General features: G+C 35.5%; 1 protein-coding gene across 3 annotated transcripts in view; it reads left to right on the top strand.

The window, feature by feature from the left end:
• The window catches only part of VTA1 (vesicle trafficking 1), a 36,788-nt gene extending 25,699 nt beyond the window's left edge, over positions 1–11,089 (top strand). For 2 of the 3 annotated variants that reach the window (XM_065631605.1, XM_065631607.1), the window contains exons 6-8: positions 639–815; positions 2,683–2,763; positions 9,946–11,089. In XM_065631605.1, the coding sequence (XP_065487677.1) occupies positions 639–815; positions 2,683–2,763; positions 9,946–10,091 (404 nt within the window). In that variant the 3' untranslated portion in view covers positions 10,092–11,089. The remainder of the gene's footprint in view (positions 1–638; positions 816–2,682; positions 2,764–9,945) is intronic. The other variant, XM_065631606.1, reaches the window with a different exon arrangement.
• The last annotated feature ends 4,913 nt before the right edge of the window (positions 11,090–16,002 follow it).

Raw genomic sequence — 16,002 nt, forward strand, 5'->3', positions numbered from 1 at the left:
AATAGTATCTATGCTCTTTTGTACATGCTATGGAATATATTGAACCTCATTCTTATAGCACATTACATACTCTATATTGTTCTAGATACAGTTATGACTCTGCTAAGTGGCATTTCATTTTCTTGTTAGGTATTACTTTCCCAAAGTTCCCCTTTTTTGTTATTTATTTGTGGTTAGTTTAACTGATACAGGATAGAAGGATTGGCACTGTCTTTATTTTTATGAAGAGTTTGTAAGGCAAATACAATTTCCCGTATTCTGGTTTGTGGATATATTAAAATACAGATTACTTCATATTTGTAGTATCTTTTTCAACTACTGTGGATGCAGTACATGGAAGTATGAGGGATTGTAGTAATGAGACACATTGCTTATATTCACACCAGTAATGAGATGATCTTTCAATTTAAACAGAAGAGATCTTTGAAAGTGAGTTTCTAGATCTCCATCCTATTGTATGTTGCTTTTTACTTTGTCAAATCAACTCTAGGCAGTTTTGGGTGGATGTTTTATGTCATGCTGTGGTGGCAATTCGAGTTTGAAAAGAGGTTTTATGAAAGGAGGTTTTAAAAGAAAGATTAATTTTTAAAGTGTTTGTACAGAAGAGTTACAGTAATTCCTATTTTGTGTTATCTTAGCAGATGTTGAAAGGGAAGAAGCAGGGTCGTCATCTGTCCCTAGTGGAACAACTCAACCAGCATCATCATCTACGTATGAAGCTAACAACATACCAACTAGTAATTACACTGGCATACATATACCACCAGGTGCCCATGCACCAGCCAACACTCCAGCTGAAGTACCTCATAACACAGGTATGGCCCAATCACACCCAAAAAATTCATGTCCTTATTGAGAGGTGAATTCTAGCCCTCTTTCTACTACATATAAACTAAATAATATAGGTATTCTATGGCAGAAGCAACTTCATAAATTAACGTCGTAAAAATGCCATCAGAAATATTTTTTATGTTTTTATGTTTCTTTAAATACATAATTCATATTTTGGAGCACTTTGCCAGAGAGATATATACGGATGGAAAGAGTGAATGTTCCTGCGGACAGAATGTTTTTCTTCTTCTCTGGATTCATGCATCGCAACACCTATACTGTAAAGCGCCATTTATTTGAATCTTTCCCTTGATAGATGAAATTATATGACTTCATTTCATATTTAGCTTTCCCTGTGCAGATAGACTGCTGTTCTTTATCTGGGAACATATCCAACATAGTGTTGAAACTGTTAACCAGAACACTATAACAGTCATGCCTGATGTGCCATTCATACCCTTCTTCCATGTGGTTTATGCTCCTTTACCCACGCAAGTACTTTAGTGTGATTGACCTCAAACAATATTGTTAATGGAAATTTTGTCCCTACTGCTAAACATATTAGCTCCTATATCCTTTTTATTCTGTGTCATGTTTGGACTAAAACCCAGTTCTTAAAAAGTCAATGTTCTTCCCAGTTGCCTTAAAAAAAAAAAAAAAAAAAAAAAAAAAGCTGTATTAAGTGATTTGTGAACACAACTTTTTCACCTTGTTACCTTTTTATTAATTATGTTTAATAAGACTGAAAAATTAAAGCTTTTGATTTAAATCCTGACAATCCTTTGATTGTTCAGATACATTTTAATATCATAGAACATATGAGATGTTTTTGTCACACAGCCGCTCCTTTTACTTTCTCGTTTTAAAAATGCTTCACCCCATGAAAAGTTCAGGATGCTCTTTTTTTCAGCTTTATCAAAGGGAAATGCTTCAGATAGGTGGGGTTTTTTGGGTCTGGGAGGGGGACACTGTTGTTTTTTTACATTCAGCCTAGAGAAACACTTAGCTCTTTGTTTTTACCGGATCTGAAAATTATGGAATGTGTACCTTGTTAGAATACATTTTTTTCTTTGCATTACATAGTTTTAACCACATCAGTCATTCCATGAAATAACAGATAATTTAGAAAAGTGATTATACCATCTTCCTACTTAGAAGATGTTATACAAATAACTTTGTAAGTCTGGTATGTTCTGGACATACTGCAAAAAATGTAGTTTTGGAATAATGCAAATGAGTGTCTAAAATGTGAACACATTGAAGAATGCTTCACAGTGTAAAGTGCTGTTTCTTCTTCTAGCATCACCATTTCCCTTTTAAATCCAATTAGTTTTTTTTGTTCTCGCCAATTGCTTTCAAAGGAATTAGGAAGGAGATAGTTTGCAAGTTTGAGATGGCAGGCATAGGGTTTTAAAAATACAGTATAATGGAGACTCCCTCTGATATTAAAAGGTATAATTTAAACTTCAGATATAAAAGTTTACTCCTAGTCTTCTTTAGCAGGTTTTCCTCAATGTCTAGGGTAATCAGTGTCTTTTAGACTAGGTGTTTGCTTTGTTGTTTTTTTGGGGGTTTTTTTGATGCTTGAAATTAAATTTCTGTGAAATACTGTACTGTTAAAATGAATGACAGCCTGTGTATTCTTCTGTATTATTTTATAAAACATTCATAGTCTGAAGTGAGGGGTTTAAAATTATTTGTTACAAACTTTCAGAATTGGAAAGCTATCAGCTGCTTAATTTAAAAATCATTTAGTTATTTGGTTTACCTATTCTGGTTTCTAGTTTTGTCTGCTTTTAAAGTCTATAAATAAAAATAACCCAAGTCCAATTTTTTTGCATTGTTTTGCAGGAGTGACGAGTAACACCATTCAGCCTGCTGCTCAGAATGTTCCTCTTGTCGATCCTTCCCTTTACAGTGCTCAGTCTGCAGGTAAGGTGGTGGCATTTGTGTTGTCTGTACATGGGCGTGCTGTGTCCTGTGTGTCTCTCCTGCACTGAAGGAGGAAGTTTGAGAAACAACGTCATCGTTATCTGAATGCTGCTAATTCAGAAACTTTGAAAAAAATGGACATGGCCTAAACGTTGTGTTGCTAAGTGTTTAATAGTTTCTGAGAGCTTTGCTATAGTGTATGATTCATGTTGTTGATCTGACTTTTTCAAACCAATGACCTAGCACTGTGTTAGCCTTTTTGTTATTTATATTGCTTCTCAGGTGAGGTTCTGATATAGTTAGCAAAGCCTATATTCCTGATGGCCTTGCCAAATTATATTTTGGTAATTAATACACATTCCCTTTACTTAAAATTTCTTCTACAGAGTCATTATGTAAGCTATTTATTCGCTTCATTAAATAATCATAATATTCCAGTGGTGTTTTTTGTTGCAGCATAATTGTTATGTGTGCTTGTTAATTATAAGCAGTACCTGTATTAAATGAAATAATTTATAAGGTACTTCTAATGATTGCATTTTGATGTACCATTTAATCAAGGCTTTTGTCTATTAAAATGCCATCTGTCTTTCATGTTAAAATCACTGATAACTTATATTACATGTATTTCATATCTGCTTGCACATATCATACTTTGAAGTGCACACATAAATGCTAACCTTAGGGAAACCATGGCCTGTGAAATAGTAGTGACTGTCAATAAAGCTGGAATCATCCTATATTCAAATTTGAACAGGGATATGCAATTGGACAAATTATTAACTTTTCTAGGAATTCTTCTCTCTGTGAAATAGAGATAATAAAAAGATAAGTTACATCTGGTTGTAATAATCAGATTTTTGTTGGTGATATAACATGGATGTTGAGTGAGAAGGAGGTCTAGAAGTCCTGGTATGAAATCTGTTCACATTCTACCCTACAGTTTATCCTCACCAGGGAAAGCTGGTAGTGTATATAGTTGATGTTTTAAGTCCCAGATACAGTCCTAGATACAGTCAAATGTTGCCTGTTATGACTACTGAGTTTAGATATGTATATTCTTGTATATTGTAACTTAAAAATAATTGTGTTAGATATTTTAGCTTATTATGTTGTTGAAGAGGGTGTCTATGTTAAAATACCAGCTTTGCTGAAAAAGCTTTTTTTTATTCAGTTGCAGTAATAGGAGTTCAGTGTTTAGCTTGATTTTAGTCTGCTGTCATAAGAATGCTTAAGCATGTGTCTATCGTAGTAGATAAGAAAGCCATTTTTGTAGAAGATGTCTTAAAAAGATAAAAATAACAATTTACCTTTGATAGAGACACATTAACCTTTGGTGTTCTCTTGAAGAATGAAAGACACGTCCTTTTATTTGTCTGGTGTATTACTGTAATATCTCATGATAGTTAACTCATTTTATTGAAGACAATACCTCAGACCCACAGCGGAATCATTTAAATTTGGTGATAGTTTTTAAGTTTTGGGGGCTGTTGGGAGAGGTTTCAGTAGGTCCTTAACCTAAACAGCTGAAGGCTTTACTTAAGCTTTTCCGTAGTAACTGCTAGTTGGAAAGCAAATTTTGTGTTTGGCAGGAAGGCTTTGATATTTAATCAGCTTATCGTGATACTCTAGACAGTCATTTCGATAGGTTTTTGAATAATCACTCTGAAAATTTTAGTCATCATTGTTTCTTGTTTCTTGTTTAATTCTAGTTGTAAAAAATGTCATAATTTTTATTTAAACTTTAATTCTTCATTATGTATTACAAGTTCAATTCAATGTCTGGATGGTATCAGTGCATTGATCCCTCTAGCCACTTACTTGGGATAACCTGATTTTAAAAGTACACAAAGAAAAAGGAATTGAGTTAATTAAGATACCCTGTGTTTATGAGAATTCATAGCAACTACTGTCCTGTAATTAAGAGATTAAGACCCTTGCTAAGCAAAGTGATGAACTTCTAACTTGATCTAACCTGAGTATTTGCATGCCTGCATTCCTCCTCTGCACATCTGTTGTGTCACTACAAGTTTGGGTCTTGAAACAACTTAAATGGTTCCATCTTTATGAGGGAGTTTTGCAAAAGTGCACCCTGAGACGTGATACAGCTTATACAGAGTGTCAGTTCTCAAAGTTTAGAAAATATGGTGTCAGTTATGCAGGAGTTTGGGAGGGCATAAGAGATGTGTAAGTCAGCAAAGATACAATAATATTTTTGTTTGCATGCATAGAATTGAGAAGCTTGAGAGCAATGGTAGGTGTTTGTTCTTGCCTGTCACCATCCTGTCATGCATGCTTGGTCATTACCCGAAGCATTCTCCCTTCAGCTGTACATGTAACAGCAGATGTCATTCTTCTCTTCATGCTGCTCCGAAGTTCTTTTTGTGCCAACAGTACTTTGTTCCACAGTAGCCTTGTTCCCTGACCTGCAAGTAGATTTATGAATTCTGGATCTCACAACGGACGTATTAAACTGTGCGACCCAGGAGTCCTCCGCAATATATATCTAATATAGATATATTCAGGCTAGATCCTGGCTGCATATTGAGGTTAGACTTTGGTATGCACCATTCCTATGGAACTGAAGTTTCCTTTGGACAGGAAGGAGGAATCAGTGTTGCCCTCCAGTAGATCCACAGAGCTGGCACAGTTCAAAGTACACTTGCTCCATGATTTAGACACGATGCCTGTGTCTATACTACTAAATTAAACATGCTTGTAAATATTTGACACTGAGAACAGCTGGCACAGAACCACTCACATCCATACTATTAAACTTTTAAACCTTCTGAACAAGGTAGTTTGTGAAGGCTGCCAATAGTGACTGGTCTCTACCCTGCTCTAACCACAAGTCGTGGTTCCCAATTGTTTGGGAAAGTGCGAGGTTGCGTGGGCCAAAACCATACTGGATTCTGTTCCAGCAGTTTGACAGTGTAGGCAGTCAAGTTTGAGTGCTGAGATGCATTCCCTGGCACTGTTGAATGTACTAGTATAGTCATAACCAAACAGGATATTCCACATATTCCTACAAGACTCTTTCTGGTAGTAAGATCAAGTGTATATTTTTAAAATAAATTTTATATTTTATTTCTTTCCTATAGCACAGGAGAAGCAATTTGCTTAATGCTATGATGACAGAGAAACTTTTGGTGGAGAAGAGTGGAATATTTTATCAAAAGAAAATTAAGTTAAAGTAACAGTATTCCTTTGATTTTAGTCAGCGTGAATCCTTCAATAATTGTTGTGTCCTATAGGAATAGATTTCAGAGTTTAACAGTGACTTTTTAAAGTGTCAAAGCTTATGCAATTAAGCATTGGTTAATGTCTCTGACAACAGAATGCAGAGCTGCACAGCAGCTTTTTATAACGTATGTGTGCACTTCTCTGGTGTAGTTTGCTTAAAAGATTTATTACACCTAGATTTTGCGAACACTAAATGCATTCATGGTTGTGCTACACAGAGTTTTTATAAGTCTTCTTATATTACCATACGCTCCCTTCCACAGGTGGCATAGTATAGAGAAAACATTTGTCCATTCTAGTTGTGTGTATAATCATGTTTGATTTTCTACACACACAGTGGAAATAATAATTTGACATTATATGTGTTTTCATGATCCTAAGAAGAAATCTTTGAGGATTTGTATTTCAAACATCTTAAGTGCTTTAATGGGAAAAAAGAGCATCTTGTTTCAAAAATCATTTCAGTTATCTTTGCCATCACTGGTTTTATACATCAAGTTACATTATTAAAATATTCTTAAATCAGCTGCATCGTATTTGGGCAACTTCATAAAAGGGAAAAACATCTGATGGATAGAAAAGGATTGCAGAGATAAGCAGATACATCATGTAAAATACACGTTGTTTTCATTTCAAAACTGCTTTTTTTCCCAACATGATTTTCAGCATCTCTAGTCAAATTGCCTTTAGGTTTTCACTTTGTGTTCCTTTTAAACTAAAAGGATCATACTTGATGACATTAGTTCTGGCTTCCATATGTCTCTAATGTTTCGGTAGTAAATATAACTACTGTGCTAGTAATTTCAGATTAACACAGAAGCAGGTTTATTTCAGGATAAATACAGTATGCTTTTCCCATCTTGATGTTGTTTGGCGTTTTTAGAGCTCAGGATCACAGGATGGTTGAGATTGGAATGGACCTCTGGAGGTCATCTAGTCCAAACGCTCTGTTCAAGGAAGAGTCCTTTAAAATGAGTTTCTGAGGACCATGTTCTTTGTGTCTTCCTCTGCCCCTGCACTCTCCCCGTGGCTTCACTTGCAGCACCAAAGGAAGAATTTTGAGAAAAATGTCACCATTAATTCAAAAGACAGGTTTTGAATCTCTTCAGGGATAGAGACTCTGCAGCCTCTCTGGGCGACCTGCGCCAGTGCTCAGTCACCCTCACAGTAAAAAGTGGTTCCTGATGCTCAGACAGGAACCTCCTGTGTTTCAGTTTGTGCCCATTTCTTCCGGTCCTGTCATGGGCACCACTGACAGGAGCCTGGCTCTGTCCTATGTGCACCCGCCCTTCATGTATTTATGTACATTGACAAGATTGCCCTGAGCGTTCTTTTCTCCAGGCTGAACAGTCCGGGCTCTCTCAGCCTCTCCTTTTATGAGAGGTGCTTCAGTCCTTTTGTCATCTTAGTGGCTCTTCACTGAACCCCGCCCCAGAATGTCAGTCTCTCTCTTGTACTGAGGAGCCCCAGACTGGCCACAGCACTCCAGGTGTGGCCTCACCATCTCTGAGTAAAGAGGAAGGATCACATCCCTCCACTCGCTGGCAACACTCCTCCTAGTACAGCCCAGGATGCCATTCGCCCTCTTTGCCGCAAGGGCAGGTTGTTGGCTCATGGACAATTTGGTGTCCACCAGGACCCCCTGGTCCTTTTCTCCAAAGCTGCTCAACTGTTAGAATATGTAAATTGAAGTCAGTTGCTTTTGTGGTTATTCCTTTGATGTAACTTCAGATGTTATAGTTAAGTTTCACATTATTTTGAAAACTTAAGAACACAGAGCTGTTTTATTTCTATTCTATTTGTCCATTGTGAGGTGTTGACTTCAATAGGAGCTGAGGCCACTGAACACATCAAAAGATCAACACCCTTACTGTGTAAACTTTGGTTTATAAATTTTAAATTGTTAACTTTTTTTCCTCAAGTTATGTCATAATAGCATCTGAAGTGGATTTCATAATAAATAAGGCTCTATGCCAGCAAAACATTAATAGAGCTCATACTGTAAAAATAAGATTAGACTGGTGAATTTAGGCTTCTTTCCAATAAATTAGTTGAATACTGGACTGATGCCTTGGCCAGTTTTTAAAGAATGATTTTGTAGTTTCTTTTGGCATCATAGCATAAAGCCACTTTGAGGGGAACTTGGTCTTTTTAATTTCTTAAAGATGTTCAGTAAAGTGGTCACAGATTGACCCCAGCTGCTTTTAGTCTGTGACTTTATTTAGGTCGCAAAATAACCTAAATGTGTGTTCCTGTGTTTATGCACTCCCTCTCACGTATTTACCCGCATGTATATGCATTTTAAGAGATTTAATGTGGCTTCACTTATTCAGCAGTAAACTAATATACATTGCAGTGATAGTGAGCCCACCAAGTTGTCATGCGCCTCAATATTCAACAGTTATTTTGTGGTTATATTTATTTATTGGAGGGAAAATAAATAGACTCTAGAGTATATATATCTAAAGTTGATAAAATTAATCTTAAGAGCACTTACCTTTCTTCTTTTTATTGGGGTAGGGTTGTTCTGAAAACCAGGAGACCAGTCTAGTTTTTAATATTCCCAGGTTTTCCATTTTGTTTGTTCAAAAGCTGTTCTTAAATAATAAGACTGGGGAAAGGAGAAGCAAATACAATCAATATTTTCTGATAAGAACTGAGATTCTTTAGCAAGTGTTCTCACAGTATTGCTAACAGCAACTTTATTTTGAAAGAAAGAGGTCCATCTAACTGAAATTATACCATAAAAATGCATTTAAGTATATTCATTTCCTTGCTTAAAATTAGAAAGCTGTACTTAGAGAGCTAAGTCTTTAAGTGATTTCTATATAAAATCTATGGTGCATTTTTAAAAGCATTTTTTTCTTAATTTGGGAAATATGTTCATTGCTTATAAGATGCTGTGTGGGAAGCCTATTAAATAAATACATAATTATTCAGTATTGCGTATAATTATTTGTGTCCAGAAATATCAGTCTCTTACAAGTTACATTGCTCCGAAAGAGCATGAGTGAAGGTTTTACAATTTATCCATGAAGTGACATGGAATTAGTTTTAAAACTCCTAGTGAACTTGTGGCTAGTGGAAGGCACGGTAACATAACTGTGCTTTATTATATGCACACATCAGTGATGCTGTTCACATATTAAATCTTCTGCCAGTTAGGGCATAAGTCCCTACTATACTTGTAGAACACCAAATATTTGAGCATTGCAGAATTTCCAATGTTTTATCTTATGTCAAGAAAATATTCTGATTAATAAATAATGATTAATTGGTTTATACTATATTATGAGAGTATTTTTTGCTAGTGTTCACCAGTATTACAAAAATGGGCACATTTAATGGGATCGATCTTTTTTTCAGTCACCTTACAAAAAACTGGAAATGTAAACATTACTTGGATAAGCCAGAAATATAAAATGTGTAAAAACATGCTAGTGAGAAATGCTTCTACATTTTGAAAAGTAATTCCAGTTGAGAAGGAACAGTTTTTAACTGTGTATTATTCCTGTGGAAGAGAGCAAAGTAATTCTACTGTAAACACAAAACCCACTGTCCTTGTTTGTTGCAGGTTGTAATATGATTTCAGCTAACTTATGGTGGTTAAAAAGCTCTTCTTTGCTGCATTAGATGAAGAGATCTTTCTAAAAGGTATTGACTTACTTTTGGAAGGCACTGGGTCGTACAAATTACCAGTGTTTAGGAAGGTCCTCTTAGAGTTTTCAAATGCCAGCAGCAAAGAAGTTGAGCATTATATGAATGGAAAGAAAAGTGAACAGAAGAACCATGCTAGCTTGGTCTTTGTAATATTACCACAAGTATTAGCCTGGTTTTCATAATATTACCACAAATATAAATAAAACACAGAAATCATGTGAAAGGAAGCCTCAGTCAGATTTCTTTTATAGTAACTTTGTAATACTTATGTTTTTGCAGGGGAAGTCCGTTTGACTCCAGAGGACTTTGCCAGAGCTCAAAAATATTGCAAATATGCTGGCAGTGCTTTGCAATACGAAGATGTGAGCACTGCTGTGCAGAATCTGCAGAAGGCCCTCAAGTTACTGATGACGGGCAGAGAATGAAGCCTTTATCCAACACATTCTTGTCTTTTGCCTAAAGAATTAACACCTTATTACTGTACCTGTTAGGGGACTGGAGTTACACAAAGGGTCTCAATCCTGTCACCCATGACAAGGAAATCACTGTTTCAGTGTCAGGTTAGCAATTAATGGTACAGTAGGAATCTCTCTTCATTTTACAAACAGTGGAGCTAGAAACATAAGAATGCAGTGGCTTGATGTAAGCAAAACACTGAAGAAAGGACTCTGAACACTGCTGAAAAGTTAGAATTCATCTTGGAATATTTAGATTATCGGAACGGGAAAATGCGGGATCTGCAAAAAACTCGAGCATAAAAATGTTCCGTTAAAATTCTTACTCTGATTTTATTATTTCAAACAATTATTTAATAAGTATAATAGCTTTAAAACGGTGACTAAGATTAGCGCTTTCCTCCTGAAATGAAAACATGTGAGAAGGCTGACAGACCCACAGTGCGAAGGATGTTTTTCTATACATAAGTTATTTGGGTATTATCTGAGACATAAGTCAAAGTTGAGGGACACCTGAGGACATTTCTATTTCATTTTAAAACATGCTGGAAAAAGCATCTCTTGATCCTTCAGAGAGAGCCAATGTTGTTCCAGCCCAATCCCCCCCAACTGTACGGACTGCTACATGTATTCTTGATTATTGGTTCTTGCTCCTTTGGTGTGAACACTTACAATTTTGTATATGTATGGGTAATTAAGAGAAAGTACTAATATTTATCAGAGATGATCCTGAAACTGGAATCAGAGATTCTAAACAATATGAACTTTTACAGAGATTCACTTCATAGCTGTTCTGTATTTTTAAGAGGCTGAAAAAAAGTCCTCTTCTTCAGCCATTAAAGCAGTATGGGTTCATCTCTGGTATTAGTGTCATCGAGCTTTGTATTTCCAGCTAATATTCTTCCTGTCTGCTTTGTTGTGGAGACTTTTTGGTCTTGGGATTTAATTAAAATATCTTGGAAACTAAATTTTGGGTCTTTTATGAGGTCTGTCCTTCCAATTACAGAGCTCTTGATTGTTAAAAATCCATCCATGCTGTTTGAAAGAAAGAACAAGTAGTCTTTTAACTGACATGACATAATAACTAAGTACACCATAAAGCATGTCTGATTTATGTAATAATTTTAATGACATATTATGTGATCTGTGTTTCCTTTCAAGCTGCCAGATCAAATCCATGTATTCTTTATAGCTGCACTGTTTTGCAGTGCCTAAAATAAGTCTGATACTCGAAGCAAAAATATGAGGAAAAGAAAATCAAATATAAGCATGCATTGAAGTTTAGCTGGTTGTATCCCTTTAAAAGTATAGTCTCTTTGACAACAGGTTTGAAAAGGGCAGATTAAACTTGTGAATGTATGCTTAAGCGTTTTAGTTGACTGAGATTTAATAGATAAAATGTCTGGTATTGTATTGCTTTCCGATATGGGATAGCATTCTAATCTCGACAGTGATTTGGATTACATTTTAATTGTTTTGAGATATTCAGAATAAATCGGTCTGAAAATTTTTGACAGTAATGCAGTACAGAACTGGTCAATAAGCCTGTGTTTTGTACAGTGCTTCATGCGAGATAGATCCCTCACTTCAGTATCAAACTGAATTACTGTAAATTATTCCATGTATATTATTGTGGTGTTACACTTGATTGGAGAAGCTGCTTTTTAGTTGAAAGAAGGACACAGAACATTGATCTATGTAGAAATATATATATATTGCATTACTATAAAAAAATCAGAAGTTGCTTTCATTTGGAGATCATACCATTATTTACTATTATCAGCTTCAGTCCCCAGCACTTGAAGGAGGAAAGTCAGTTTTCCTGTTTCTGTTTACAAAATGTTTAAAAGAACTTTGGGGTTTTTGTATTACATGGAAAATAAGCAAGTTATTATATAATACTGTATTAATTTGAGGCTTTTCAATTAAAAATGGTATTATGTTATTGGTGATTGAATTATATGAAAATGAGGTACATGACTAGGAAGTCGCAAATGAAAATTTAAGTATTTCTTAAAGTGTATAAAGATTGTTGGCCTTGATTACGTTGAACCTCTGGGAAAAAGTGATACTCAATGAAAAAGCCATAAGCAATTTTTTTGAGTGATCAATTACAAATGTGTAACCTTCTGCCTAGAAAGAAATTAAAAATACATGTCCCTGAGGGGAGTGGAGATCAAAATGCTAATACAAAAGTTTAAGAATTTCTTAGAGAAGCTATCAGGACATTCTTTCAGAATATATATCAGTGTTTAGAAGATTTATCATTAAAAAGTCTCATCAATTCTGTAAAATTAAAGATGTCTTAATACTGACCTTCAGACCACAGTACCTGAATTAGCATATTGAATTTTATTTTGCATAAAATTATTTTGCTCTGATCATTTATTAATCAAGAACTTTTGTTACAGCCACATCTTTAAGCTTCTAACATTTGATGCAGCAGACTCTGAGTATCATCCAAACTGATGCCTAAAGTAAATTGTAGTGAAACATTTCCATTCCATTTAATATTGCCTCTGGGACAGTTTTAAATGTGGCAGATAGCCCAAAAGTACAAACGAATATTGCAGAACAGTTCAAGAAGTGTACATATTTGAAAATGGCAGGAGAATGTAGGTAGATAGCCTGTAATTACTCCAAATTGGAATTTGTGGTAGGCACTGGAATTTATGGCCCCATTGTTAAATATTTTGTGAGCTTTAAGTGTTGACTGATTCATTTTACAGCCGCTCTGAATGATAAAGTATCAAGCCATAGGTCCTCTTAAACCAATTCCCAGCATGCACAAGTACAGTATTAAATACAGGAGAATGCTGGTTTTGTTGAGTGCTACAGCTGACAACTCTCTCTCTTCTTCAGTATGGTTGCCACCTACATGCTTATTGGCCTTTCTCCTTTGGATTGAGAGTTCTCAACCTTCTCAGTCTTGCTTAACAAAGGAGAAAGAAACATTTTCTGTCAGGTATTCCATGTTCAGTTTTGCAACTTATGTAAGCTAGAATTTTAGTAAATCTCTTCAATGTTTGTTACTTAAAAGGCTTTTGGTATTACCTAATGTTTTTGCAGTTCTTTATGCTTTCACCTCTCTGCAGGGAAAGTTCTGTATTATACCTCAGGATTCCTACAAAAAGTCTTTGAAAAGTGTCTTGCCAAGCAGGTTTACGAAATGGTGGAGATTTTTTCAAATGTGCGCTAATTGGATTTATTAATACTGGAGGTGTTCATTTCAAGTTATCGCAGTAATTTCAGGTGAAATTTTTAATGATCTGTGTAAGTGAAGTTTCAGAAACACAGACTTAAGTATGATCATATTCCAGAATGTGATTGTAATTGTAGTGTTTCATGCTATGTAATATGAGAAATTAGCAACAGAGAAACTTACTGTTTGAAGTAGGATTGGGAGGGATGAGAGGTGGTGGTGTGTGTGCAGACATGTGTCTGTGCATTTATAATATAATGCATGTAAATTCAATAGTGGGCTGTAAGAATGCCTTCCAAAAAAAAAACCACCATAATTACTACCTTGTTTACAAGTATTGGGAAAATGTCAAATACAAATATATAGATACTGCTGACAAATGTGGTTCTTAACGCTAAACTTTAAATCTACTAATGTGGTGCGAAAAGTTAGCATTTAATTGTGCAATATTCCAAATGTGAATGATCTTGGATTTTCTCCTTTTTCATGCCAACAGTAAAATAGAAGCTTGATACAAAAAGAAAGAGAACACAAATGTAGAGGAAGTTAGATTTACAAAAGATCAAAGATAGTTTCTTTTATTGTGAAGTCTTTGTGGTAATGTTCTGATTGAGATTAGAAGTGCCCTTGCTTATAATTCTTGCATTCTTTTAAAATGTCTTTTATTGTGCAGTTTATGGATTAGAGCTTGGATGTCTAGAAAAATGTTTTGGGGAAAACCCGAAGTTTGATGCTAAGTTTCTAAACATCCTGATACTGACTGCAACTATTCTTCACAATCACCTCAAGAGTACCCATTTTTAAATGTTGGAATCTTAATCAAGTTTGTTGGAAAAAGGAGCAATGCTTTTTTCTTATTGCATCGCCACCTTTCAGTGCACAGCCGTAGTAACAAGAGAACTGGAGAAAACATGAATTTGCGTTAGATATTTCACTGTCAGCAACACAAGAATTTTATGTTGCCAGCAGAGCTCTCTGGCTCACAAGAGTATTGGAACAGTCTGATCATAGAGGTTGTTCTGAATGTAAGGCCCTAAATGATCTCAGAATAAGAACTTTGTAGGTAAGAGCATTGAAAACAAACTGGAAGAGAGAGTGGAGACATATGCCAGAGAAGAAAAATAAATCACACTCTCCACAGAATGGGAGGGGGCACAGAAATTATTGCAGAAGAAAGTGGAAGAAATACTTACAATCCCACATGGAATGGGAGCAGAGCAGTGACTGGAATGAAGTTAGAGTTGTTGGCTGATTTCTTTAGAACCTTGAAAGAAATCAGAAGGAAACTTGAGCCTAAGGCAAAAGATTACAGGAAGATAGGAGGGTTGGGGAGGAGCTGTAGAATGACCAAAAAACCTACTTTTTTACCACAAACTGGGAAAAATGTGTGTTATAGCACAGGAGAAAGTTAATCTAGTTGAGGAAATGATAGCAGAGCCTAGGTCTAGCTCCAAAAGGGAGGAAAAAAAAATACAAGTTGACAGCATCCTGAAAATGGAGAGGAGAAGCACTTCTCATCCTTGGAACCTTTGCGCTCACTAAATGTCATATTTATTAAATAATTAAAATTGATTCGATGTGGCTCCTTTGGAAAACTTAGGAGACTACATAAATAACTGCATGGTATCTGCAGTGAACTACAGAGACCAATGTTTGTCCTTAAAATGCTGTCTCCTGATTTTGGGGTTTCCTTCCTATCATGGTTGCCTCTCCTTTTTCACTGCCTGTATTTATTCTGTGGTGTTCCTGTAGCTAGAAGGGAGGTTGAAAACAATGCTAAGTATGAGTGATAGCCCACATGTTTAAACATTCTTGGGTAATTTGGGAAGATTAACAGGTCTGGGTTTTACCCAGTATGGGCTATGGAGAAAAATGTAGCAATTTTATTTCCCTTCTGAGCTTCAGAGGCTTTGGCAGCAGTATGACTGCAATATTTAAAGAAGGATATGTGAAAATTAACTCTACTTGGAGCCATATTTCCAATCAGATGTCTCTGTGTTTGGGGACCTCCAGCTAAGCAGTTGGCAAAATTGTCAACTTTTCTTTGCCTCTATTAACCCATCTGTAAAATGGGCTGCTTTGGATTTAACACTTCTTAATATAGTCAGGATTTTTGTAATCCTGACAAGTAATGACAAGGATTGATTATGGTAACAAGTTCCCAAAATAAGTAGAGTTTTTAAGAGAGGCAGAAAAGGCATTAATATTTAATGAGAAGATGTATAATGAGAACAGAAGGAAAAAACTACTTAGGATAATTTAGGGGACAGTGGACAGGAATGAGGAGATCAGAGATACAATGTATTTGTAAGTCATGGCCAGCAATTTATATGGAGTAGTAATATCTAATGCACATCCTAAAATGTTGGATTTATCAGAGGACCAACATAACCTCCATTCTACAATACTGAAATAAATATAAATCCAGTAATAAGAACTGTTAATGGATCTGTAAGTTCACAGTATTTTACAGTAGCAGAACAGCAAATAAAGCAATTGCATTTAAAAAAGGTTGTGACCTCTTAGTTTAGTGACGAGATTAAGCAAAAGCTTACTTCAGATTGTGAACAAAAGACTCAAAGTTCTAACATGGGTATGATAGTATGTAGTATGTTTTCTGCTAGCCTTTTCGTTCTGCCCCTCGCCCTGGATGATTTGGGACGCTAAGTTTTTAGAAAA

This window comes from Caloenas nicobarica, chromosome 3 (genome assembly GCF_036013445.1).
Source record: "Caloenas nicobarica isolate bCalNic1 chromosome 3, bCalNic1.hap1, whole genome shotgun sequence".
Taxonomy (NCBI): domain Eukaryota; kingdom Metazoa; phylum Chordata; class Aves; order Columbiformes; family Columbidae; genus Caloenas; species Caloenas nicobarica.